The sequence below is a fragment of the Topomyia yanbarensis genome, chromosome 3 (genome assembly GCF_030247195.1).
Source record: "Topomyia yanbarensis strain Yona2022 chromosome 3, ASM3024719v1, whole genome shotgun sequence".
In the NCBI taxonomy this organism is placed as follows: domain Eukaryota; kingdom Metazoa; phylum Arthropoda; class Insecta; order Diptera; family Culicidae; genus Topomyia; species Topomyia yanbarensis.
Window position 1 is genome coordinate 110,415,448 of NC_080672.1, and position 25,764 is coordinate 110,441,211.

Sequence of the window (25,764 nt, forward strand, 5' to 3'; positions counted from 1 at the left end):
TTTTCCTTGTCCCACAAAAAAAAATTCAGGGTCCATAACCCAGAGACCAGAATCCAAAATCCCGAGTAGACAACCCAGATTTCACAGCCCAGAGTCCCGAGGAGAGAGACCAGAATCCAAAGTCGCCGGTCCTTAACCCAAAACACTGAACCCAGAGTTCAGTGTCGAAAATGCAGTCATAGCGCAGCGATCAGAACCCAGAACTCCGAAGACAAAGCTCCGAGTCTAGAATCCAGAGTTCCGAGTGCAGATTTCAGAGTCCAGAGTTCAGAGCTCAGATGCCAGAGCCAAGAGTCCAAAATCTTGAGTCCATAGCCCAGAGACCAGAATCTAGTGTTCTTATCCCAAAATACTGAGCCCATAGTCCTCAGGGCATAATCCAGAGCCCAGAGTCCAAAGTTCAGAGCCGCCAACCTAGAGTCCAAAACCTAGAGACCATAGTTTAGAGTCAAGATTCCAGAGCTCAGAGTCCAGATTCCAGAGTTCAGATTCGATAATCCAGAGTTTAGATTTCATAGCCCAGCGAACAGAACCTAGAGTTCCGAGGAGAGAGACCAGAGTCCGGAGTCCAGAATCCAGAGCCTCGAGTGCAGAGTCCAGAGTTTAGAGTTCAGAGTCCACAGTTCAGAATCCAAAGTCCAGAAGCAAGACCCAGAGCCTATTGCTGAGAGACCACAGTCAACAGTCCAGAGTCCATAGCACAGAATCTCGAGGCGAGATTCTGTGCACAGAGAACAGAACACAGAGTTAAGTCAAAAGTTCAGAGTGCAGAGAACAGAGTCGGGATTCATGGGTCCAGAGTCCAGAGCCCAGAGTCCTTAACCCAAATTACTGTGGCCAGAGTCCAGAGATCTGAGACCAGAATCCAAAGCCCAAAGTACTTAACCCAAAATACTGAGGCAAGAGTTCAGACTCCAGAGCACAGAGCCCAGAATCCAGAGTCCATAATACAGAATCTCGAGACGAGGGTCCAGAGTTCAGAACACTGCGTGAAGAGTGCAGCATCCAGAGTTCAAAGTCCAGAATCTAGAGCTCAGAGTCCAGAGATGAGAATCCTGAAACCAAAGTTCAGAGTCCAGAGCCCAGAATCCTCAACCCACAATACTGAGCCCAGTATATCGAGTTCAGAGCCTAGAGTCCAGAGTCCAAAGCACAGAGCCTAAAGTTCTGAGTCCAGAGTCTAGAGTTCAGATTCCAGAGTAAAGCATCAAGACCCCAGATACCAGAGCCCATGGTTCAGGGCACAAAGTGCTTAGTACAAAAATTCGAGGCCAGCGCCAAGAGTCCATTATACAGCGATGAGAGCAAAGAGTCCAGAATATAAAATTCAGTGTCCATAGTCCAGAGACCACAACCTAGAATCCAGAGTCCCGAGGGGAGAGCCAAGAGTCCAGAGTCCCGAATGCAGATTCCAGAATTCAGCGTCCAGACTTCAGAGTCTAGAGTTCGGTTTCCAGAGTCCAAAATCAAGACCCCAGATACCAGAGTCCAGAGCTCATAGAATATCAAGGCCAGAACCTGGTGTCTAGAATCCAGCATGAAGAGTGCAGAGCCCAGATTTCACAGTCTAGAATCTAGACTGACTGGGTATTTTCGGAATGGTCTTGATGAGTAGGTGCCAGAAATTTATGTCTGACGCCATGTTGAAATCCAAGATGGCGACTTCCAGACGTAAATTACACGCACTTGATACTGTTTATCTTTGATTTATACAATTGATCCATAATTATAATTTTAGAATTGCTCTTCACAACTGTTGTTACTAGACTGCTTTAAGGCCTTAGTTTTATAGTACTGTTATTTGGTAAAATGAGTATTGATGCAGGTAAGGTACAGGTAACCAGGGTAATATGCCAAACGAATGTCAAATTCGTTACTGATACTTTTTGCATGTATCAGGCAACTAGCAGTTGGGAAATTGAAACCTAAGATGATAATGACTTCCGTTGGTTTAGTTTTCGTTAGAAATATACTGAGAAAAAAATTCAGTTTGGACAAGGAAAAGTTTTTTTCCTTGAAAGTGCACAATTTGAATTTTTGACGGTAAGTAAGGAACATAACTACCTATCTTGGCACAAAATTTGATCCAAATAAAAGATGGGTTTAAAAAATCGACTTTTTTCAGTGTAAGAGTCGATAAAAAAATAAATGTTTATTCAAAAATTTGACAAATTTTGTGAAAATCACTTCCGCAACTTTTTTGTAGGGTTTGTCATTTTTAGAATATAGCCATTTGAAAAGACTTGGTAAAAAAGTTTGACCCTTAGGGACCATTCATAAATTACGTAACGCTTTTAGGGGGGAGGGGGTTCGAGAAGTTGTTACATATTGTGACATAGGGGGGAGGGGGAGTAAGCTAGATCGTTACGTAACATGTTTTCATCGAAGAAAAAAAATTTTTTTCAAGGAATTTGTTACGTAATAGGGGAGAGGGGGATAACTAAATTTGTGACAATTTGTTACATGGGGGGAGGGGGAGTCAATTTTGGGCAATTTTTGCGTTGCGTAATTTATGAATGGTCCCTTATCAAAAGACATTTTAGATCATTTTTGGAAAAAAAGTATGCAAAGTGGCTTTTTGTGACAAAGTTCTTCTGTGCAGAAAGTTTCAATACAATCTGAGAGGGTGCTGCCAACATTTGTTCGAGTTGGCGCGAAATTCGTCAATTGCTTTATTCGAAGCTAAATATATGAATGAAGAAAAGTTGAATATTAAAGTACACAACACAAATGTATTCAATTGAAGGCTCTATAAAATCAACCTCCTAATGTTTTCAAGCTGTACAAGTCCAACATTATCTGACCTATTAAATCCGTGGAATCCTTCAATCCTTTTGCTACACATCAGTAAACCTATTTTAAGATTTTTTTCTTTGGCTGCCTATGGTCCAACAATAAGCATCCTTTTGTGAAACGAACTTGAACTGAAGCGTTGCTCTTCCACATTCAGGCATCGGAGCAACTAGAGCAATGAGGATCACACATTTCCCTTGTACTGCACTTCAAAATAGGCTAAAGAAAGAATAACATGTGAACTAATCCCATTAAGTGCGCTTGGCCTATGCTCCAAATAATCGAGGTACACGAACAGCATCGCACAGGGCATCTATTCAAGCCTTCCGAGTTTCACCATTCATCCAGCAATAATACCGTCACGTAAAGGAGAAAAACCTATCATCACCCCCAGCAGCGGGCTCTGTTTGGGAATACCCGAGAAAAGAATGAAAATCTGCTCGCGGTACTGTCGAGGTAAAAGGGTTCGGTTCCTCCACCCTTCAGTTCATTTGTTATTTTATTACAAAATAATTCCATTCACAAGAACAGTGAATATTTACTGTTGGCAAAAGGCTTGGGTCGGTTGGTGAAACGTGAAGAATTGGTCGTCTTTTAGTTGATTACTGAACGCAAAGGATTCGGATGCTGCGACCAAACAGTCCACCCCCCGAAGGTATCGATCCCGATTATAGTGTTCCATTTATTTCGGCAACGTTCCGAAACAAGAGAAAGCCAAATTGGGAACAAAAAGTTTACACGGACTAAAAGAAAGATTGTTTTTTTCCTTTTTCCGATACCTATCAAGAGGCTTTTTGTTTGCTGAATTTAGGGCCAATTTTCTGTTTCAACATTTGCCGACATCGATTGAGGGTTGGGATTTTCGGGTGTACGAGCAGCAGCCAGCAGTTGTGCTGCGGAAAGAGAATTACAACGAGCAGTTGTACCTACATTGCTTTGGATTTGTTCGGTTCTGTTTTTGCAGCCTGCAAAAAGCACCAATGATCAAAATCGAACTGGATCGCATGCCCTGAGGATGTTTGAAGAATATATTTGATGTGTTCCACAATGTGGGTGCCTATGTAAGATTTTCGAAGAAAAAACTTTTTTATTACCAAAAAGTATGGTTAAACGTCCATAGCTATTATGTGTGACAATGAAAATGAACCAAGATATATTTAGAACAGAGATCAGCCATGGATATGATATTAATACCCGAATTTGGAAAATATGATTATTAGTAAAAGCAGTCAAATAAGATTATTGATAACAATTACTTGGATTTGAATAGGCATCATTCGTTCACGAATAGCGTATAATTGTTGACTGTGTTCCAGTCTTGAGTAACCCTGCACACGAAATAGATTTATTTAACGATCATGTGCAAACTAATGAGACGCAATAGGATATTGACATTCTGGTTAGGACACTGACTGGATATTGCAAACTCAATTATCATCTGGCTACTATTCAACGTGCTGAGCATTGTTCGTGCGATCTTTGTGAATTCGATTACGCATCTTGATATCATCTGATATGTAAGTGTCTTGCAGTAAAGCAAACGCGTATCTAGATTCCTGTTTCCCCATTTATAGATGTTTTAAGGGTTTTTATTGTTACTAACTCAGTGTGGTAAAAAATTATAGGCTTTATTAGTTTGCTACCCTACACTAAAGTATCCTACTTTATCTAGGCTGTTTACTATTTTATGTTGTGATTGCATTGTGTCATCATTTTTCATTCACTTGCCTTTACTTTTACCATCAGGAAAAAAATATGCTGATTTCTGATTCCTTCAAGGCTTTTTGGTCCTTAGAAAGTTGCAAATGTCAGTCAGGCTTATTCGATCATTAATCAATCCGATGAGTCGGAACGTAATTTTTATAAGACGCCTTTTTGGTAAACAAGTTGTACTGTAAGTGGTTCTTCTATACACTGACAATTCTATGCGAAATAAAATTAATTAGGCTGTGAATGTTCCGAAAAGGGACTGTCGTATGTAATGTAATTCGGAATTAGTGGTGTGCTAACAGAATTGTAACGTGACAATCTGACCTTCATATTTACTTGGTGTTGTTTGAATATGAAGAGTGCTTTGGAAGAATGGTGAACCAGGGTAGAACGAACGCATATGGTCAAGGCTCCGAAAATGGCAACCACAGGCGAAATTTTTTTTATCAAATTTTGCGTCAAACTGTTTGTTTTCCGTATGTTTATAACCTCTAATATTAAAAAATATGAATGGCGAGCGCAGAAAAAAAATCCATGTCTGTCATTTATAAAAGTTTGTTGATGCTACTTGCATGCCTTGAAAATAACTAAAAAACTGAAAGGAGATAAAAATGTACACAAAATTCATATTTTCAACTTTTTGCCTGGAACCACATTTTTCCATCGTAGCCTAATTTAAATTAGATGATACTGCTTGAAAGATTGAGATGAATATGGATAAATGCATATTTTCAATTGTGAAGTAATGGAAACCATATAACTTGTAACGTGACAGATTAAAAAATCGAAAAAGTTTTGTGGACCACACTAAAAGCATACATACAATGTCTAACCTATATTTTTCATTACCACTTTGAATCTAGTTTTTGAAATCGTATTGTGAAAACCTTAAAGTTTTATTCATTTTTGAGAAAACACAGTTGATCTTATGTAACGTGACAGATGTTTTCTGCTGTGAAGCAAGTCCATCAAATTTGATTCAAGTACGTCAAAAATGGTGACTATCTTCAATTCAGATGAAATCTTTTACGTTTCATCTTTATGGGTGGGAGACTAAGTATTTTGCATTATTAAACAAACAATTGTTATTCAAGAGTAGTATTTTAAAATGGCGTATCAGATCTAAAGGCACTACTTTCAAAATATATTGTTCGAAAATCGCTATTGGTGCAGCAAAACTATATGATAGCGAGTTCTAGGGAATCAATTCTTCCTTGTGAATATTTTTTGGTGAAATTTTACAATAAGAAAACAAAAAAATGTTTAAAGATACAATTACAAAAAAACAATGATTTTTTGTGACCAAAACCTAAAAACTGAAGAAACTATTAGGAAGTTATTAGTAAGGAAGCATTTTTAACTTCAATTATGTTTCTAAATTTTTTAGTATTTGCCAGTAATAAATATAATTTTCTTATACAATACTAATACTAAATATACTTTCGAAGCAAAATGCTGTTTAGAAAAATTTTCCGAAATATTTTGATTTTTTCTTTAACAAAAATATCTTGTAGTGAAAATACGCCCATTTAATAAATAACTCTCAGATACCAAACGCAAAAACATAACACGTTTAAAATTTAATTGCAAATAAAAAATGTTTAAAATATAATTGCATTGTGGAAAAAATAACAATAAAAGGTTTTAACATATTTCAAAAATTCTTTTAATTTCTAAATTTTAATTTTTTTATTTTAATTTAATTTTTTTTTCTTTGAATAATTTAGTTATAGAATGTATTTCAAAATGATTTTCCAATTCAAAATTCTCATGAAAAATTGTTCTTCAAAATGCAGATGTTTTTAAGTTATTTTAATTTTTTTTTCGACATAATATATTGCTTCGTGAAATTACGACCTTTTCATAAATTATTCACGTTTGTTTATCAAAACCAATATGCTTTTCTAAATAAACATGAAATTTCTCGTTAATACTCAGTTCCCAGACCAAGGATGATTTGTGCACGACTGTGTCGATATGCTTGCTTTATTAAAAATATAGAACTGTAACGTGACAGATTCTGGTTGTAACGTGACAGATCATTGAGAATACTCCATGAAATCGAAAACTAAGTTTTTCTTCAGGAAAACTATATTTCAAACTCTTCCTTGTTTTCCAAGCTTCAACTTAAAACTGTGTTCATGCAAATTTGGGGGTCAACGGAACAGACTTTTTCAATTTAGTCGGGCAACCTCCAAACTCACAGCGAAAATTGTGTAACGTGACAGACGTATTAAAATGGCAATAACACGAAAACCGTTCATGATAGAAAATAACTTTCTGTAGAAAAAATGTGCGGTTTAGTGACCTCAGTAATGTACAGTTGGGATAGAAACTGATTTTATCGTTGTTGCTGACTTATCTTATGAAATATGCGTAAAAATGTAACGTGACAGACAGAAGCCTTGACCATATTCACGAAATTAAAACTCCGTTATCAAGATCAGTAAGAAACTATACCATGTGTTTGATATTGTTTTCGTAAACGTAGCGTGCTGCTTTTCCTAGTTTGTCTAATACTTAAATTGATATGGTTTTCACACGTTAAATTTGCATTTCTTGAGATTTCAGTAGATGTCAAACTTCATTGACAGATGGGTGAACAGTGCTACTTTGGACGTTATTCATTGATTTATCACACTTGTGTACACTTTTATTTGCTTTATTTGTTTTATTTGTTTTATTTAGAGCAGGGAAAAGCCCCCTGGAGTTAGGTTTCATTCAAACCCTTTCTCCAGCAGGCATAAAACCTCCTCATCTTTTGCACCAACAGATTACAAACATCCAAATGATACATTACACAGCTTATTTCTATAAATAACACTATTACAATAATTTTGCTACTGAATAACTAAATTAGGGACAAAAGCTAGCTTGACAAGGAATTAACAAACAACTGCTTAGTGGCGGTACGGGAAAGATGAAAGTCAAAGACGTGGGAACATCGGTTGAATAACATACATCATTATAGCCATCATTGGTTCTGGCAGCAGGAAGACGAAGGAATGGATGGGATCGAAGGCTACGACGACGGATTCCGAAATCCAATAACTGGAGAAGATCAGGGCAGTCGATTCGTGATTGAAGAATATCGGCGATGAAAGTTGCTTTGGAAACAACATGCAGTGATCAGGGTAGGGCGGGAGATTTAGCGGGTCTCTCCATGGAAGTCGCCGAAGTGCAAATCGGACAGCTTCGAAGCGTTGAATATTGTTTTGGTAATAAGGTGCCCAAACAACAGCTGCATATTCAAGCGTAGAACGAACCAAAGCACAATATAACGCTTTTAAGCAGGGCACATCAACGCATTCTCTTGTAACACGAAAAATAAATCAAGTTTGGAAGCTTTGGATATGGTGTATTCTATGTATTCTCTAAAATTCAGTTTTGAATCTAGTAGAACTCACAAGTCCATCACGGACGATTCACGATGAAGAACACTCTGAGAAATATTGTAGTCGAATTTGATCATGGAATGTTTGCGGATGAAAGAGATGACTGAACATTTAGAAGCATTCAGTTGCATCCTGTTGACATGACACCAATTAACGAATATATCGAACTGGGACTGTAAGAATTCAGCATCGGTGAATGTTTTAAAAAGGTGGAATAGTTTAAAGTCGTCAGCAAATGATAATTTCATACATTTTATCGCGAGATTGAAGTCGTTGAAATAGAGCAAGAATATGAAAGGTCCAAGATGACTACCCTGAGGAACCCCAGAGCTGGCAGCAAATAGAGAGGTCGTACAGTCTCCAATTTTTACAACCATTTCACTTCCAGATAGATAGGAATGAAGCCAATTTAAAAAAGAGCTGCCGAATCCAAGCCTGTCTGGTTTAGAAACAGTTATCTGGTGGTTGATCTTGTCGAAAGCTGCCAAAAAGTCGGTATATATGGCGTCTACTTGTTGTCTTGCTTGCAATGAACGGATGATGAAGGATGTGTACGATATTAGATTAGTAGAAGTTGATCGTTTAGGCATGAAACCATGTCGGGTCTCGGATATGTAATCGAAGCTGTTATGGGTGATGAAATTCAGAACAATCTAAGCTTAGATACTGCACATAAAGAAGCTATTCCGCGATAGTTCGAGACAACGCATTTATCTCCTTTTTTGAAAACGTGGAAGATATAAGATTTTTTCCATAAATCCGGAAAAATTCCTGAATGAAGTGAGATATTTAATAGCATTGATAAAGGTACCAGGAAACGTTAAAAACAGGAAAAAAAGGAAAGGAAAAAAAAGTAAAAAAAAAAACAAATAGCAAAGTTTTCAGAACAACAGAAGGGATACCATCTGGTCCAGCATTAGATGAGGGCTTCAGCTTAGTGCATACTGAACTAATTGTAGTAGAGATAATGACAGGATGACAACCAATGGGAGGGCGTAGATCGATTCGCCGAAAGCCATATGGTCGAATACCGTTTGGCCGAATACGCTTTGGCCAAATATCATTAATTCAGTTGGACATTACCAAACATCTCAAATCAAGCTACGCACAATTACGTCAAAATAAAAATAAATTGAATTTTGTATTTGGTATCATTATGCTTATAAACCAGAAATGAATACAAATCATCTTTCAATGCTTCTCCTTCTCCCTGAAAACTGATGGCCCTATCGAGTTCTATGAAAGACATAGAAAACATTGCTGAATTTTCCTGTAGACAGAGATAAAAAATGCATAGAAAAAACAGCTCATGTTTAAAAGGATGGAAATACCCATAGACCAATAAAAACAAATATTTTAACAGTAATTTCAAATAATCAGTATTCAATTTAGTACAATCAATCATATGCGTTATTACATAGGTCGTATCTATTTGTTTCTCTATTACGGTTATTCAGTCAAATAAAATGGACAATTTTGTATGTATTATTTTCGGCTAAATAACCCTTGAACCAAAACCAGTCGGTCGAATGACAGTTGGCAAAATAGCCTGCGGCCAAACGCCATTCGGCTATACGGTATTCGTTTAAACAACAATCGGGCTAACAGCTTTCGATCAAATGGCCGTTACTTCTAATTGACCCTTTCGGCCAATTGATCCTTTCGGATTCCTTTGGATTTCTTTCAATGAGTATATAAAAATTATCATCAATCGATTGCAATCGTAAAAATAGTCACCCAGTGGGATTACAAATTTGCCGAAAAAGCAACTATTTTTATTGTGCATTTGAGTGCTGAGTTGTATACGTGATTAATAAAGTCAAGCATACTGAAATAAATGCCTAAACAGAGATTTTTAGGTCAAGATCATATAATTTAGAATCTGTGAACTTTTGAGGTTTAGTATATTATAAAAAGATTGTTAGAATAATGCAGCGCATTACTTGAGAACATAATTTTGGTAATTAGTCCCCCTAGAACTCAACTCAACTCGCACGAGATCCAACGGGTAATCAATAATGTTTGCTCTTTTATTTTTATTTTGTAAACACATATTTTGTATATTGTAAACACAAGAAAGATCCACGGCTCCGTTAAGCTACCGCTATGAGCTGTGTCAAATAAACGAAATAAAAAAAATCTCTAAACTCAAGAATCAACTCTTGGAAAAACATTATTTAGAATTTTGATCTCTTCGGTAATGTTGTTGAGAATGATATAATTATGATACTTCATTGATAATCTAATTTTTTTTGCGATGTTCCAGGTATACTAAGAACTCCCTAGAGAGGAATTTTCAAGTGCGACCAGTATAACAAGTTAACTTTTGCCCGTTTATGGATACGGAACATACTCGTAGAGGATTAAAATGCAAAGTTGTAAGAGATATTGAGTCTAATTAATATGTATGGCTATCCAAAAAAATTCTGAAATATAGAACTAGAGATCTACAAGAGTGATGAGTGACAGGTTTATGCCTTTTGTTCTGCAAATTACCTGGTGTTCACTACATCAAATTCAATATAGTACCTATAAACCAATCAACAAAGAATGTTATTAGGCACAGGTCCCTCTCGTAACTAGTTTGCCCCATAGTACGAAACAAATTCTTTAAAAACAGTTTTATCAGTAAAAACGTGTTAGGTGAGCATCTAGCCTCTTCCCTCATATGTCCTACCACCTGCCCCCTAAAAGTGTTACGTAACTTAAGAATGGTCCCCAAAATAGGTAGTTTTGGTACGGGCCCGACGAGTAGATGATGGAAATCGATCTTTGGCGTCAATTGAACATTCAAAATGACGACTTCTGGTGAGATAAATTCTGGATCGCCTCAAAAATGGGATTATTTTTGGAACGGGCTGACGAATATGTGATGGAAATTGATGTTTGACGCCACTTTGAAATCCATGACGGTGGCTTCCAGTTGAATAATATTCTCGATGACCCTTCCAATATGTGTATTTTTGGAACAAGCTCGACGAGTATATGATGGGAATAAATGTTTCGCGCCATTTAAAAATCCAGGATGGCGACCTCCAGTTGAACGGTATCCTCGGGAACCGTCACATATTGGGTATTTTTAGAACGGAGCTACCCACTAAAGTACTCTGTACTCCTTTTTCACCCTTCTACCGCACGGAACTACATCAAGGTATTACTTCGTGGAGGGTGGGAGACTTGTTGTGCTTTCGTTGCCCCGCTTTCTTTTACATACGAATTTCCCGCAGCTATCCCGGAGCCTCACTTGACTCATGAAATGACTCGACCTTTGAGCCATTTAGCTCTTGGCTCTTCACTTGATTTTTGTCTTCGTTTTTTGCGTCGCCATTTAGCTCTCATCTCAGTGAGCCGTTTAGCTACTGATTTCATGAGCGATTTAGCTCCTATTTCCGTGAGACATTCAGCTCCCAAGTCCGGCGTTGAACTCACTCTACTCGGGCTGAGAGGTTTACAACGGAATAATTTCTCCTGACACCAGTACCAGCTTTGTTGTGTCATTTTGCTCCAAGATTTTTATCGAAGTCTACTCGGTTATTATTCGGTGGTGGACCTACTTTACTCCGACTGAAAGTTCTCTGGCAGCGGGATTTCTCTCAGTAGCGATATCTTTTTCATAAGCCTATAGCTCCTGACCAATTGTAATCTTTCCTACTGTGAATTCTCGGCGGTGGATTTATCCCGATACCGATGTTTTTTTGTGAGCCCCCGCTTCGTCCCGATCTACTCGATCTTGTCCTCGGCGGTGGACCTAGCCTACTCAGCATGCCAGTTAGTAGCTGCCGATATCTGACCAACGGTTCCGGGTGAAACATAACTTCCAGTTCACTGGCGCCCCAATAACCCGCTGATGGCTGTTCAATGCGATCTACTCCATCTAGTCTTCGGTCATGGATCTAGTCTACTCACGAGCTAGCCGGTAGGGTATCCGTAATCCGTAGGGAATCCGTAATCGGAGGTACATGTTTCGACCATGCTTTGCAGTTGACGTGACGTTATACTATGAAAATCTACGAAAAAAGAGTAACTAACATGATTAAGTCCAAAATTTTAATTATGGTGTCTAAACTCTTCAAAAATAGCAAGAGACTTGGTGTCTTCCACAAAGTTGTTGATAGTATTTTAAATAATTTTGATGACAATTTGAAGGCATAATGAATGCAGCATATCGAGAAATAAAGCCAACGTTTAGGAAAAATTTCCAATATCAGTTCTCAATATCAAAGAGCTTTTTTTGTAAGCTTATGAGATCCATACCATGAATGCAATGTGAATTTTATTGCTTAAAAACCGCGAAAGAGATTTATCAAATGCAGTAATATGAGACTAGCTCGTTTTAAAGGTTTTCTTTTACACATAGTCTACTATATTTTGAAACTCTGTTATTTCAACAAAAATGTTTGAAATAGCATTTTCGAAAACTTTTTTGAAGACGAATTTCTTGAAGAGTAAATTCTCTATCATTACTTCTATAAGGGTTAGCCGCCACAATTATTTTATCAGTACCTAGTAAACAAAATTTTTACGCTGCTCAATTCAGCACTAAAAAATACACTATTAACTACACCTAACTTGAAATACATTAAAATTTTCATTAATTCCAATCATGTTTAGAAGCAATTCACATAATTGATAACACAATAAAAATCAGGTATTAATAAAAACCGATCCTGACTTACTAGAGACAAACTGTAGACGTCACTTTTCAACATCTTTCATTTACTTGCCGCAATGATATTCTTGTTATTAATCATATTGAGTTTTTGTCCTAACTCACAATCTCAAAAAATGCATTTTCAGCAAATGTTGAAATGTATGCAAGTTTTCGGTGAGCAAATTTATGTTTATAGACAATCAACCTATTCAAACGTAGCTTCCCATTCGAAAAATCCATATTTTTGAACATCTCTCCTAAAAAGTGCTCATAATAATTCTGGCAGTTTATTTTATATTGATGTAATTGGATAACTATGGGATCACGGCAAAGAGTGACAAGTTACAAGATCCCCTTCCCATAATTTTCCTCATGATGCATAAAATAATAGGTTCTCAATGTAGTGATCATTGTTCTTCCAAAAATATTTTTTTTGCAATATTTTATTAAATTAGTCAGCATCATTTTTTTTCAGTCGAACTATTTTGGTTTGGAAGGGGGCGGGGCTTAACCTCCAAACACCCACCCCCCCCACGGTTACGCCACTGGTCAAACCCATTCCACCAAATACATATATTGTCCAATTTATACATAATTTAGCAGAACCGGAGAACGCCCTCTTGAATTTAAAAATGGCTGCTGACATTTTTTTCCATCATCTACTCGTCAACTCCATTCCGAAAAGCTTTTATAGTGGACGATGGGGTAAAACGCACCCCCGGGGCAAAATGCGCCCCTTCCTTATATCAAAAACAGTTAAAAATTTCTAGAAAACGGTAATACCTGTCGGAAGTTCGCCATAGTAAACATGTCACAGTTTGATAACCTCACATCAGTAGCAGCTCGAGAAATAAACAAAAAACAATAACGTGCAAAACCACTTGCTTGTTTGCCAAGCATTACGCCCCGTTGTTGTGGTGCATTTTGCCCCCGCACAGGTGCGTTTTGCCCCGCATATTTTTTCAAACGGTGATTTTTAATGATTTTGAAGAATTGAATTATTTTCATGTTTTTGAATATTTTGCAAAGCGTTATGATTTTGATTACAGAGAAAAATGTTAGCTAAACGATATCATTAATTAAATTCTCACAATTGATGTTCTATAGCTTAGTTATGATCATATTTCCTTTGGGGGTGCGTTTTACCCCATCTTCCCCTAAGTAATAATTATTTTAACATTTCTCTATAACCTCAACAATATGAGTATTTTCAGAATGGGGTTGACGAGTACATGACGGAAATTGATACCTGAAACAATTTTGGAATTCAATATGGCGACATCTGTTTTACATATTCTCTCTCTAACCTCAATAATATGAGTGATTTCGGAATGGGGTTGATGTGTACATGGCGGAAATTAATGTTTGAAGCCATTTTGAAATCCAAGATGGCGATTTCTGGTTTAGACAGATCCTTTGTAACCTCAACAATTTGGGTTTTTAGAGGTAACTATAGAGAAGATATAGATGAAGAGATTAGTGATGATATGGTTATAGACAATTTTGCTCAACGCAGCATATTGGCCTTCAAAATAACGTTATTCAACGATTTCCGTCATGTACTCGTCTAGCCCACTTTGAAAATACCTGTATTATTGAGTTTATAGAGAATTGATCTAAACGGAAAGTCGTCTTCTTGGATTTCGAAATGGTACCAAACTACCATTTTTTCATCATCTACTCGTCAAGCCCGTTCCAAAAATACCGCCTTTTAGGGTTCTTAACAGTGGCGGATCCAGGGAAAGAGTCTGGGGGGTCCCGACCCCCGCTCAAAATTTTTAACTTCTTGAGAAATTTTAAAATAGTTTCTATTTTAAATTCATTCTAAGTTCGAAATCATTCCAAACCAGATTCGATTACCAAAAATGATTTTAATTAAATGAGGGTATTACATATTACGTATAGTACAATGAACATTTCAAAGTCGAAATTTTGGACCCCTCCGAAATTTTTTTCTGGATCCGCTCCTGGTTCTTAAGAATGTTGCTCTATCAGAAATCGCCATCTCGGATTTCTGAATGGTTTCAAACATCTATTTTCATCATTTATTTGCCAAATCCGTTCCAAAAATGTATTTCAAAATTGCGCAAAACACCCATTTTTATTATCTACTTGCCAAGTTCGTTTCAAAATTACCCATATTGTATCGATTTTGTTGGCTATTTCGGCAAAATACCCATATTGTTAGGGTTGTCGAGATTATTGCTGAACCGGAAGTCGCCATCTTGGATTTCAAATGGCGCTAAACATTTATTTTTAACTTGTCAAGCCCGTTCCAAAAATACCCACATTCAAGGGGATATCAAGAATATTTCTCAACTAACAAATTTAATAAGAATGTGAATCGAACTTTTTTTACAAACTAAATTCCAAAAAACGAACACTTTTTTTACGAACTAATTCGTTTTCCGAACTCCCGGTTTGGTTCATAAATGGAGGTTCCAGTGTATTACGTCGCCATTTAGCTCTCGTCTCAGAGAGCCTTTTAGCAGCTGATTTTAGCCATTTAGCTCTTGTTTGCTTGAGTAATTCAGCTACCAGCCTTACCACGATCTACTGAGATAGTCCCCGGCGATGGACTCATCAAACTCGCACTGACAATGCTATGACGGAGGAATTTCGCCCAACACAGATGTTCGCTTTCGCCATTTAGTTCCTAGCTTTATCGAAATCTCCTCGGTGTTGAAACTACCCTACTCCGATTGAGAGTTCCCTGGCGGTGGGATTTCTCTCGGTATCGATTTCTGTTTCTCCCAGTTAATTAGAATCTACCCTACTGTGAATTCCTCAGTGTTGGATTTATTCCTATACCGATGCTAGTTCTCGTGAGCCGTTTAGCTCCCCGCTTTGATCCGATCTACTCGATCTAGTTCTCGGTGGTGGATCTTGCCTATTCAACGGGCTAGCCAGTAGGTGTAGCTTCCGGTACACTGGCGCCCCAATGACCCGCTGCTGGTTGTTAGGCGTGAATTACTCGATCTAGTCCCCGGTGGTGGATCTAGCCTTTGTTTTGAGTTACTCGGTAGGGTGTCGAGGTCGACACGGCGATTTCGATGGAGCCTGGCATCGGGTTTGCTGGCGCTCCAATGAGCCGAATCCGGTACTGCGTCGCATACTACTCAACTGGATCCCTAGTATTAGTTGAAATCGGAAGTTCATGTGTCGACCTTGCTTTACAGTTTATCTTTTATCATGTGTCGACCTTGCTTTGCAGTTTATTATTATTGTTCACTATCGCGGGTGATTCGAGGAGAAAGAATAACCTCCGTTTAGCAGTATCAGCTGAAACAGCTTTTAAGCTGAAATTTATTATTGGCCATTATTGGATATAGTTCAAACATAAATTCTTGACTTACATTCAGTCTTCTATCTCCTAGAAATAGCGAAGGAACAATGATATGTTTCACTCGTCTCTGCAGCGAATTCTAGCATCAAAAATTATAAACAATATATCTATTATCAGCATGAACATAACTAGGGTATATAAATTTTAGGTTATACAATTCAATTCATTTTAGGCAACTTAGGTTTTAAATTTAGGTTTTCAATATAGGTTTTCAATTTAGGTTTTGCAATTTAATTAATACAATATGCATGAAACACTCACATGTGGTGGTGAGCCACCCTAATGTTCGACTCAAGATACTTCGTCACAACTGCTGGTCTTCGTCACTCCTCGTAGTTGTGAGTGGAATTGCTGTTTAGAACCTATCTGCAGACTCCGATGTGGTCCTAGCAAACACAAATGCAGACAGTGTGAGAACCTTACACCACGTCCATCTACCAGCCGGTGGGAATCTATAGCCACAATTTATTTTATATAGCAATCTGCTTACCGTACGATTGATCACAATCACAACGATCCTGTTTAATCTCCGTCAGGATAACTACGTTCGCGCACCGATAAAAACTAGGGCAGATTTAATTGGGGAATTACTATAAACTACTATTGATTTCGCACTCAGCGTCTATCTACTTTGTTGGAGTATTTCCTTTGTCTGTTTCGCTCGATGACACTTGTTGTTGTTGGGTAGCCTCCGAAACTACACCACCACTCGCAGTGTTATCAGATTGGCTGTTTTCAACATTCTCCCTCCCGTGTAGTTCCGGGAATCCCAGCCTTTGCTTCTGTTTCTCGCGAATTTCCAATACGGCTAACTTCACCACTGGTCGTTTAATGATACCATCGGTTGTGCGCACTTTTGCACTCCGGACCTGACCGTCCCTGCCACGAACGATCTCCACGACGCGTCCTCGCAACCATCCGTTTCGCTTGTTTTCGTCAACTACAATAACCACATCCCCGGGTTCTATGGGCTTTACATGCTCGAACCACTTAGTTCGCCTTGTCAACGTTGGTAGATACTCCCGTACCCAGCGCTTCCAAAACTCATTCGCTAGATGCTGTGCTAGCTTCCAGCTGTCACGTAGCGCAGAGCCGTCATACACTAGCTGTGTTCTTGGTTGCACGATACCACTTGACCCGTACAACAGGAAGTGATTCGGGGTAAGCGCTTCTTGATCAGCATTGTCGAGTGGAACGTAGGTTAGCGGTCGGGAATTTACGATTGATTCTGCCTCCAGCACCACAGTCTCCAGAACCTCATCACTTGGATGACGAGAATGTTCTGAGATGCCTCCCATTGCTGCCTTCACAGAGCGCACCATGCGCTCCCAGCATCCGCCCATGTGAGGTGCGGATGGCGGATTGAAGTGCCAGTTCGTGTGTGCATTGGTGAAAGTCACTGCACAGCCCTCGTGAATGGCTTTAATCTGCTCCGTTAACAAGTTGCTAGCTCCTCGGAAACAGGTTCCGTTGTCGGAGTATAAATCCGACGGAGATCCTCTGCGAGCAATAAATCTACGAATTGCCATCACACATGATTGAGTGGAGAGACTGTGTACAATCTCCAGATGTACAGCTCGCGTAGTAAGACACGTAAATAGTGCCACCCATCGCTTTACCAAACTACGACCCTGCTTCACCTGGATTGGACCGAAGTAGTCAATGCCGGTGTAACTAAATGCCCGAATATGGGGTGTCAAACGAACCCTCGGAAGCGGTGCCATCATCGGTGGTTTTGGTGTTGCCTTTCGGACTTTGCAATACAGACAGCTTCGGGCCACACGTTGTATCAGTGGGCGTAACTTTGGTATTCGAAATTGCTGACGAATCTCGTTAAATACTGTTTCCTGATTTTGGTGTTTGAAGCGTTGGTGATAATTGTCAACGAGAAGAGCTGTTAATTTGTGGTCTTTTGGCAACAGAATAGGATATTTTGCCCCGAATGAGACCGTTGGTGCAGCACCTATCCTACTGTTCATTCTTATTACACCCTCATCATCCATATACGGTGACTGCTCGTACAGCGGGCTATACTTCTCGATGCGTCGTTTTTCCTTCTCTGGGTTCGATTTGTTGAACTCTAGCACACAGTACTCGTCGGGATATACTTCAAATTGCGCCAGCCGCCACAATAAATTTTCCGCCTGCCGCAGCTCACCGCTTGTCAGTGGCCCAGTCTGTTTTCCTTTCCGGAATAGCTTAACTGCTCTCAGCACGTACGCTGTCGTTCGTAGTAGACGATTCCAGCTCGAAAACCTGCTCACGTCGATCAGTGGTGGCGGCAATTCCTGATGATATTGAAACACGACACGCAATTCTTCTTCTGTCGTCCATTGCTTAACTGGTTGCGTAGGCCATTCGTTCTCCGGACAATAGAGAAAGTTCTCGCCAATGTACCAACGGCTGCTAAAGCTAAAACTGGGTCCGAAACCCCACTTCGTCGCATCGTCAGCCACGTTCTGCTTAGACGGAACATAACGCCACTCATCTACGGTAGATACATTCAGAATTTCGCCAACTCGAAACCCCACGTACTGGTGGTAACGGCGACTATCCGATCGAATCCACGAGAGAACAGTTCTGGAATCAGTCCACACAAAACGTTTTTCGATAGGAAGATTCAGGGCCGTTCCTATATTCTCCATCAACCGACCACCTATCAGTCCTGCTTGCAGCTCTAGGCGGGGAATGGAGATCGACTTTAGAGGTGCCACTTTCGTCTTTGCTGCAACAAGAACACATCGAACCTTTCCCTCTTGTACGATCCGCAGATACGCGACACAAGCGTATGCCAACTCACTGGCATCGACAAACACGTGAAGTTGGATGCCGCTATGTAGCTTACTACTCATCTTGCCGAAGAAGCAGCGCGGAACCTCCACTTCACTCAAGTTTTTCAGAAGTCGCGTCCAGTCATTCCACAGATCCAGTAGACTTTCCACAATCTTTTCATCCCAATCTGTGCCAGATCTCCAGATATGTTGCATGAGAATCTTGCCGTGGACGATGAAATGGGCTATAAACCCGTATGGATCAAACAGCGACATAACGAGCCTTAAAACCTGTCGTTTCGTTGGAATGAATGAATCTTCTGCCAGTAGAACAACAAGATCGTCCTTCAAAGTTGTGTCAAATGTGAAAACATCTAATGCGGGTCTCCATACCATACCTAGAACGCGCTCCGAATCCGAAATCTTCTCTAGGATCATCGATTTCTTCTGCACATCCTTGGTCTCGCCTAGACGTCGCAGAACCTCCGATGAATTGGACGAGAAGTTCCTTATTTCGAAACCACCTTGCGCATGAACGTGTTTTACCTCTTCTACTATCTGAACCGCTTCGTCAATCGTGTCTACGCTATCCAAGTAGTCATCAACGTAATGGGCCTTGAGAATCGCTTCGACAGCCCTTGGAAAAAGGGGTTCGAAATCCTGTGCATTCATGTTCTTCACATATTGTGCGGAGCACGGTGAGCACGTCGCACCAAACGTTGCCACGTCCATTACGAAGACCGTCGGTACCTGATCAGGCTGCTTTCGATAGACAAATCTCTGTGAATGCTTATCCCGCGAGATGATCCTAATTTGGTGGAACATTTCTTTGATGTCCCCACAAATTGCAACTGGTCTCTGACGAAACTGCAGCAGAACTGCGAATAGTGACGTGAGCATATCTGGCCCCTTCAGGAGCATATCGTTTAGCGAAACACCGTTTACACGTGCTGCAGCATCCCAGATCAGGCGAATCTTTTCGGGTTTTTTTGGGTTTCTCACAACTCCGAGTGGCAGGTACCACACGCGATCAAGATTCGTCGACTCCTCCTCTTCTTGTGTGATTCGATGGGCATACCCTTTCGACTCGTACTCTACGATCAGTGCGTTCACTCGCTCACGAAGAGCTGGTTCCCTGGCGAGCCGCTTCTCCAACGATTGCATTCTGCGCAGGGCAAGTGGATAGCTATTTGGAAACGACGGCCGGTCATATTTCCACAGAAGCCCGGTTTCGAAACCTTTACCAACTCTTCGTGTTGTGTTCTCTAGGATTTGGCGTGCTCGTTTGTCGTCTTCTGATTCTAAAGGTGTAGCCACCGCCGCCTCCTCGACACAGTAATACTGCTTCATCAACTCGTGCAGCTCTTGGTTTCCGATCTCCTCTGAGTGGACATGCAACCGCTTAACAGAACTGCTACCATCGACCTGCTTACCGTAAACGCACCAACCTAGTCGCGTCTTTGCTGCCACTGGTTCGTTGGGTTTTCCTTCTCGTACCCTCAATGTAGTAAGCATTTGCGCGTGTTCGATGCCAATGATTATCCTCGGTATCGCGTCAGAGTAGCTGTCCAGTGGAAGACCTCTAAGGTGTGGATAAATCTTTTGAAGCTCGGTATAGTTGAATGATTGACCTTGAAGCTTCAACTTCTGTACCGTGCGCACATTGCTCAATTGAAATTTGTTCTTTAGTCCAGTTCCGGAGATGGCAACTGAAATTCGTTGAGAACCCTTTTCTTCTCGAGATATATTTCCTGTCCATGCAAGACAAAGAGACTCCTCTGGGCCGTTGATGTCCAACTCCGCTGCAAGACCGGCTTCCATCAGTGTAGACTCACATCCATCGTCTAAAAATGCAAACGTCTCCACTTGCTTTCCATTCCCCTCGAGCGATACAGGTAGATAGCGAAAGAGAGATAAATTGGTCCCAGAATGATGATTCTGCCGCGCGATGTTTTCACCGGCCGTTGGATGATTAGTGACTGACTCCATCACCGCTCGGGAATGTAGCAAACCATGATGTCGGAACCGGCAACCATCTACTCCGCACTCTTTCCCTGAACGACATGGCCACTTTCGATGCGGAATCAGACACGTTCTGCAGAGTCCTTTGGACCGAATCGCCTTCCACCTCCCGTCAATATCTAAACTCTTAAACTGAGGACATCGCGCTACTTCATGAGTATCGTCCGAACAGTAGGCGCATAATCTCTTCAACAATAGTGAATCACCTAAATGTGTTGGCTTGTTCGCCGTCATTTCTGCTGATTGGAGACCCTCTGCTTCTGCGTGAGCGTACAGCTTCTGTTGCTCTCGTACTGCGTTGACATGCTTGTTAGAATTATCTCCAGGGACCGTTACATCTGTCGCTGTCTTCACCAACTCCGACATGAAATCACCGAAAGTTGCCAAGTTCACGTCCAAAATTGTGCGCTTGTACCAGGACCATTGCATTCGCATTTGTGGCGGAAGCTTCTCAACCAACTCATGCACCAACATTGGATTGCGCAAGTGTTCCACCAGATCTGCTACGAACATGTGATCGACAAGATTGCGTACGGCCAACCCGTAGGTTATAATAGATTGCAAATTTTCAGCCTTTGGCGATGGAACGCTTCGCAATTTCTGCAGTAGGGAGTGAATTAATATTTCTGGTCGTCCATACAGCATCTGTAGTGTCTCCATCACGTGCGGCACCGATTGAGGCAACAGCAGACGACTTTTCACTGATTCAAGTGCTTGTCCCTTTAAGCAGCGTTGTAATCTGGAAAGATTCTCCACGTCGGTATACCCACAAGCCATCGTTGAACTTTGAAACGAACTGAGAAACATTGGCCAATCTTGTGGGTCACCGGAGAATGTAGGCAAATCACGTTGCATCACATGTCGCGCCGCTATTTGCTCACCGGAAGGTACGTGGTGTAAGGGCATGTGTAACTGCTGCATATTGGATGGCACTTGATAATGCGATCCAGCCATCTGCTGCTGTTCCGAATCACCCACATTTGTAGTAGCAACCACGGGATTCAGATTTCCGTACAGTCGGGGAACGTGTTGTGTTTGTCCAAAGACTCCTGTCATTGTTACTGGAACGGAAGCGGCAGATACCACTGGAACAGGTTGACGCTGAATAGGGCAATGCATGCCCGTTGTGGGTTGCGAACTCGTTTGCACTGTGCTTGATACACACCCGAAAGGACCAGTTTCCCCGGAATTGTTGACCGGAGGTATTGGTGCTCCCCAGATACTTCCATATCTAGAGACCAACGGTTTGGAAGTACCAGCAGCATGGATCGTAAGCTGACTGCCACAGTTCCCGGTTGAATAGGGAACCACCGATGCAGCACCAAAGCCCCAGGGATAAGTATTTGTATGCGAGACTTTTGTTGCGTTTGAATACAATTCGCAATTCGTCGGAATGCCGGACGAAGATTTTATTACTACCCCAGGATAGTTCCCACCCCAATTAGCATACGACGTACTAGTTACCGCTTGGTGTGACACATTCGTTAGAGGGACCGATGAATTATTGTTAGCAGCATTTGTCGTAGCATGCGGTGTCGACGTCGATTTGGGAACGATAATGTTCGTTGCTGCATTCTTGTTAAGAAGGCTATCGGCACCCGACTGCTGGCCCGAAGTAGGAGGAAGCGTAGCTGTTGCTATAGCAGATATTGGCATAGTTAACGGTGCTCCTTGTTCAAATGGCTGTGGCTTCTCAGCTAGCGGCATTTCACCTCCACCGAGCCACGACTGAACCATCTTTCGGCTAGCCCTACTGCTGATCTCGCTTCTATTGCTCCCGTTCCTATCTTCTAACGATTGCAGCAGCTCATGTTTCTGCTTGAGCAGCTTAGCATCTTCCTCTGCTCTCTTCTTCTGTACTTCTTCTTCCTTCCGACGAAATTCATCCTCCTTTTCCCGATTCCTTTTCAGCAACGCTTGTTGTTCTTCGAGCAGCTTTAGTGCCAACTCAGCCCGTCGCGCATTGACGCTGCTTGACGTCATCGTGGTTTTTCGGCTAGTATTACTGGCAACCTCGGTCACCTCGTCATTAAAACATTGCTCGCAGCGCCAGCTTTTGTTTGGATCCGTGTTCTCACTCGTGATACCAGCACAATCGACGTGAAACCACACATCGCACATGTCACATCCAATCATTTGGCTCACCAAGCCATCTGTGCGGCATTTTCCACACGCGCGGGCTGAGTTCATATTGTTGCTTACTTCGCACACTTTCCACTTGCTTACTACGCAGTGCTCGATTCAACTGTGAATCTTAAAAGTTTGTTCACTATCGCGGGTGATTCGAGGAGAAAGAATAACCTCCGTTTAGCAGTATCAGCTGAAACAGCTTTTAAGCTGAAATTTATTATTGGCCATTATTGGATATAGTTCAAACATAAATTCTTGACTTACATTCAGTCTTCTATCTCCTAGAAATAGCGAAGGAACAATGATATGTTTCACTCGTCTCTGCAGCGAATTCTAGCATCAAAAATTATAAACAATATATCTATTATCAGCATGAACATAACTAGGGTATATAAATTTTAGGTTATACAATTCAATTCATTTTAGGCAACTTAGGTTTTAAATTTAGGTTTACAATATAGGTTTTCAATTTAGGTTTTGCAATTTAATTAATACAATATGCATGAAACACTCACATGTGGTGGTGAGCCACCCTAATGTTCGACTCAAGATACTTCGTCACAACTGCTGGTCTTCGTCACTCCTCGTAGTTGTGAGTGGAATTGCTGTTTAGAACCTATCTGCAGACTCCGATGTGGTCCTAGCAAACACAAATGCAGACAGTGTGAGAACCTCGTCCATCTACCAGCCGGTGGGAATCTATAGCCACAATTTATTTTATATAGCAATCTGCTTACCGTACGATTGATCACAATCACAACGATCCTGTTTAATCTCCGTCAGGATAACTACGTTCGCGCACCGATAAAAACTAGGGCAGATTTAATTGGGGAATTACTATAAACTACTATTGATTTCGCACTCAGCGTCTATCTACTTTGTTGGAGTATTTCCTTTGTCTGTTTCGCTCGATGACACTTGTTGTTGTTGGGTAGCCTCCGAAACTACACCACCACTCGCAATGTTATCAGATTGGCTGTTTTCAACAATTATACTATGACAATCTACAAGCAACTAACACAATATAGTCCAAAAATTTTAGTGTTTAAACAAATTTGTTCAGTCATTTTTAGACTTTTGAAAATTGTTCCATTTTCCATGTCAGGAAAAAGCTTAATCGAAAGAAGTAACATTCAATGCCTTATTGGTTACATCATGCAATTCTGTCAAAGTTAAACACTAAAATTACTCGAATCTATATACACAAGCGGTATAACTCATTTCAACACCAATGGAAAACTGACACGGTCAGTGGGTGTCGCCGTGGCCTTTACGTTCGTCTGTCGTTTGTGATCTGAGGTGTTGTTGAGGTAACTCAATCTCAAATCAAAATAAATTTATTTTCACAGCACCAAAATGTTCTGCTTGCTTTGAAGGTGATTTGTTACTACGTTTTTTTACCGCCTACTGATTGTATTTGGGAATAGGGAATTCTGATAATGGAATGGTCATTGTCGTATGTATTAAGTTTGAGAATACAGTGTGTAAGTAGGGGTTTGCCCACTACTCGGGTTCTTGTTTGCCCGGCGAACCCTTCTTTTCAGGGCGGCCTAGGTGCTTCTACCAAGACTTTCGGATTTCGTAATACAACAAAAAAAAGTAAACAAGCAAAATAAATTATTAAATTTACCGACTTTTATTCTCCGCTACTCTCTCAACTGCTGCTGCTGCTGGTGATCTGCTACTGCTGGCGGTTTCCTCCGACCGGCCGGGACAACAACGGCCGCGTTCTCCTTTGGTCGTTGGCTGCTCCGGCAGCGGTCCTTGACAATTAGCTAGGGAGGTGAGCTTGGCTCCTTTGTTGGAACCTCCCTAGCGACGTTGGTGACAAATCACCGGATTCACTTGCTCCCCGCAAGGAATCCCGGAAGACACCGCAGTGTTCTTCCCAGGTGGAGCCGTTGTCCTACCTGCTTCCCTCTCCTTGGCTGTTAACTGTAGAGGAGAGCAAGTCTTGTTCGGCTTATCCTCTACAGCGAGAGGGGCGGGTGCGTCGGATCCTTAACTGTTAGCCGGGGAAGCGAAAACTCCTTTACAATTAGCTTCCCCCGACGGCGATCCTGCACCACTAAATGCACTTGTGTCCGAACCACGGGCCGGCACTTTTGACGGATTTAATTTGCCGTCACACGCGCGCACTGAACTTTTCGTTACGGTGACGAGAAACTGTCCCGAAGAAAAAACAATCTTATGGACGTCTGATCACTACCGTGGTTCGTCACTTTCCAACTCGGTGGCCGCCTTCCGCACTCCTGGCTATCACAAACCGCCAACCGCCTTGTCGCACAGCTGTCAAAGATGAGCAGCATAACCAGTACACACGAATTTTTGCAAGAGGAGAGCGGTAGCCTAACTAAGCCCTATGTTAGTAATTCACAAACATAAAACAAAAATTATCTAACCTATCTGTACGAATAAAACCGTTCACAAACGCGAAAATGAACAAAAATTTACAACTAAATATGAACGGTACCGAACAGCGGTGAGCATAATTTTACGTAAACAATACACTCTACGGAGTGTATACGCAAAAAAGGGTATATTTCCACCCAATGCTAAATTGTTACCCTGACGGGTTACAAGTGGAGGCCCGATTTTATCAGCCCCTGATTTTGTCTACCCCCGATTTTATCAGCTTCATATGAAAATTGATAGTTGCTAGTTTTATGGGCTCTAGCAGACGAATCACGATGAATTCGAGTAAACCCTTTCTTGGGCATATATTCCTTACCTCAGAGATCCGAAAATATTTTTTTTTTAAATTTTGCGCTGTCAGACCCCCTTAAGGGGAACTTAAAGTAAATAATCAGAAAAGGTTGCGGGGCTATATCTAAGGACCAAAGAATAATATTTTAAAAGCTTCGGTTTATTAAAAAGACAGAAAAATATATGTCCCGATTTGATGTCCCTGTTTTATCAGCTTAAAATTCATACTCTGTTGCGTTT

General features: G+C 40.8%; 1 protein-coding gene across 1 annotated transcript; it reads right to left on the minus strand.

The window, feature by feature from the left end:
* Positions 1 to 16,630: 16,630 nt before the first annotated feature.
* Positions 16,631 to 22,824, minus strand: LOC131687139 (uncharacterized). The gene is made up of 2 exons (XM_058971189.1): positions 16,734 to 22,824; positions 16,631 to 16,677 (listed from the first exon to the last, which is right to left on the minus strand). Exons 1-2 carry the CDS (start codon positions 22,822 to 22,824, stop codon positions 16,631 to 16,633), a joined length of 6,138 nt encoding a protein of 2,045 aa, XP_058827172.1.
* Positions 22,825 to 25,764: the final 2,940 nt, after the last annotated feature.

Bases quoted from the DNA above. Each gene is read 5' to 3' on its own strand.
- LOC131687139 (XM_058971189.1), bottom strand. From the start codon at position 22,824: ATGATTGGATGTGACATGTGCGATGTGTGGTTTCACGTCGATTGTGCT. The intron at 16,678-16,733 runs GTATCATTAAAC...CGCGAGAAACAG, and splicing joins AAAAGTGCGCACAACCGATG to AAGCAAAGGCTGGGATTCCC.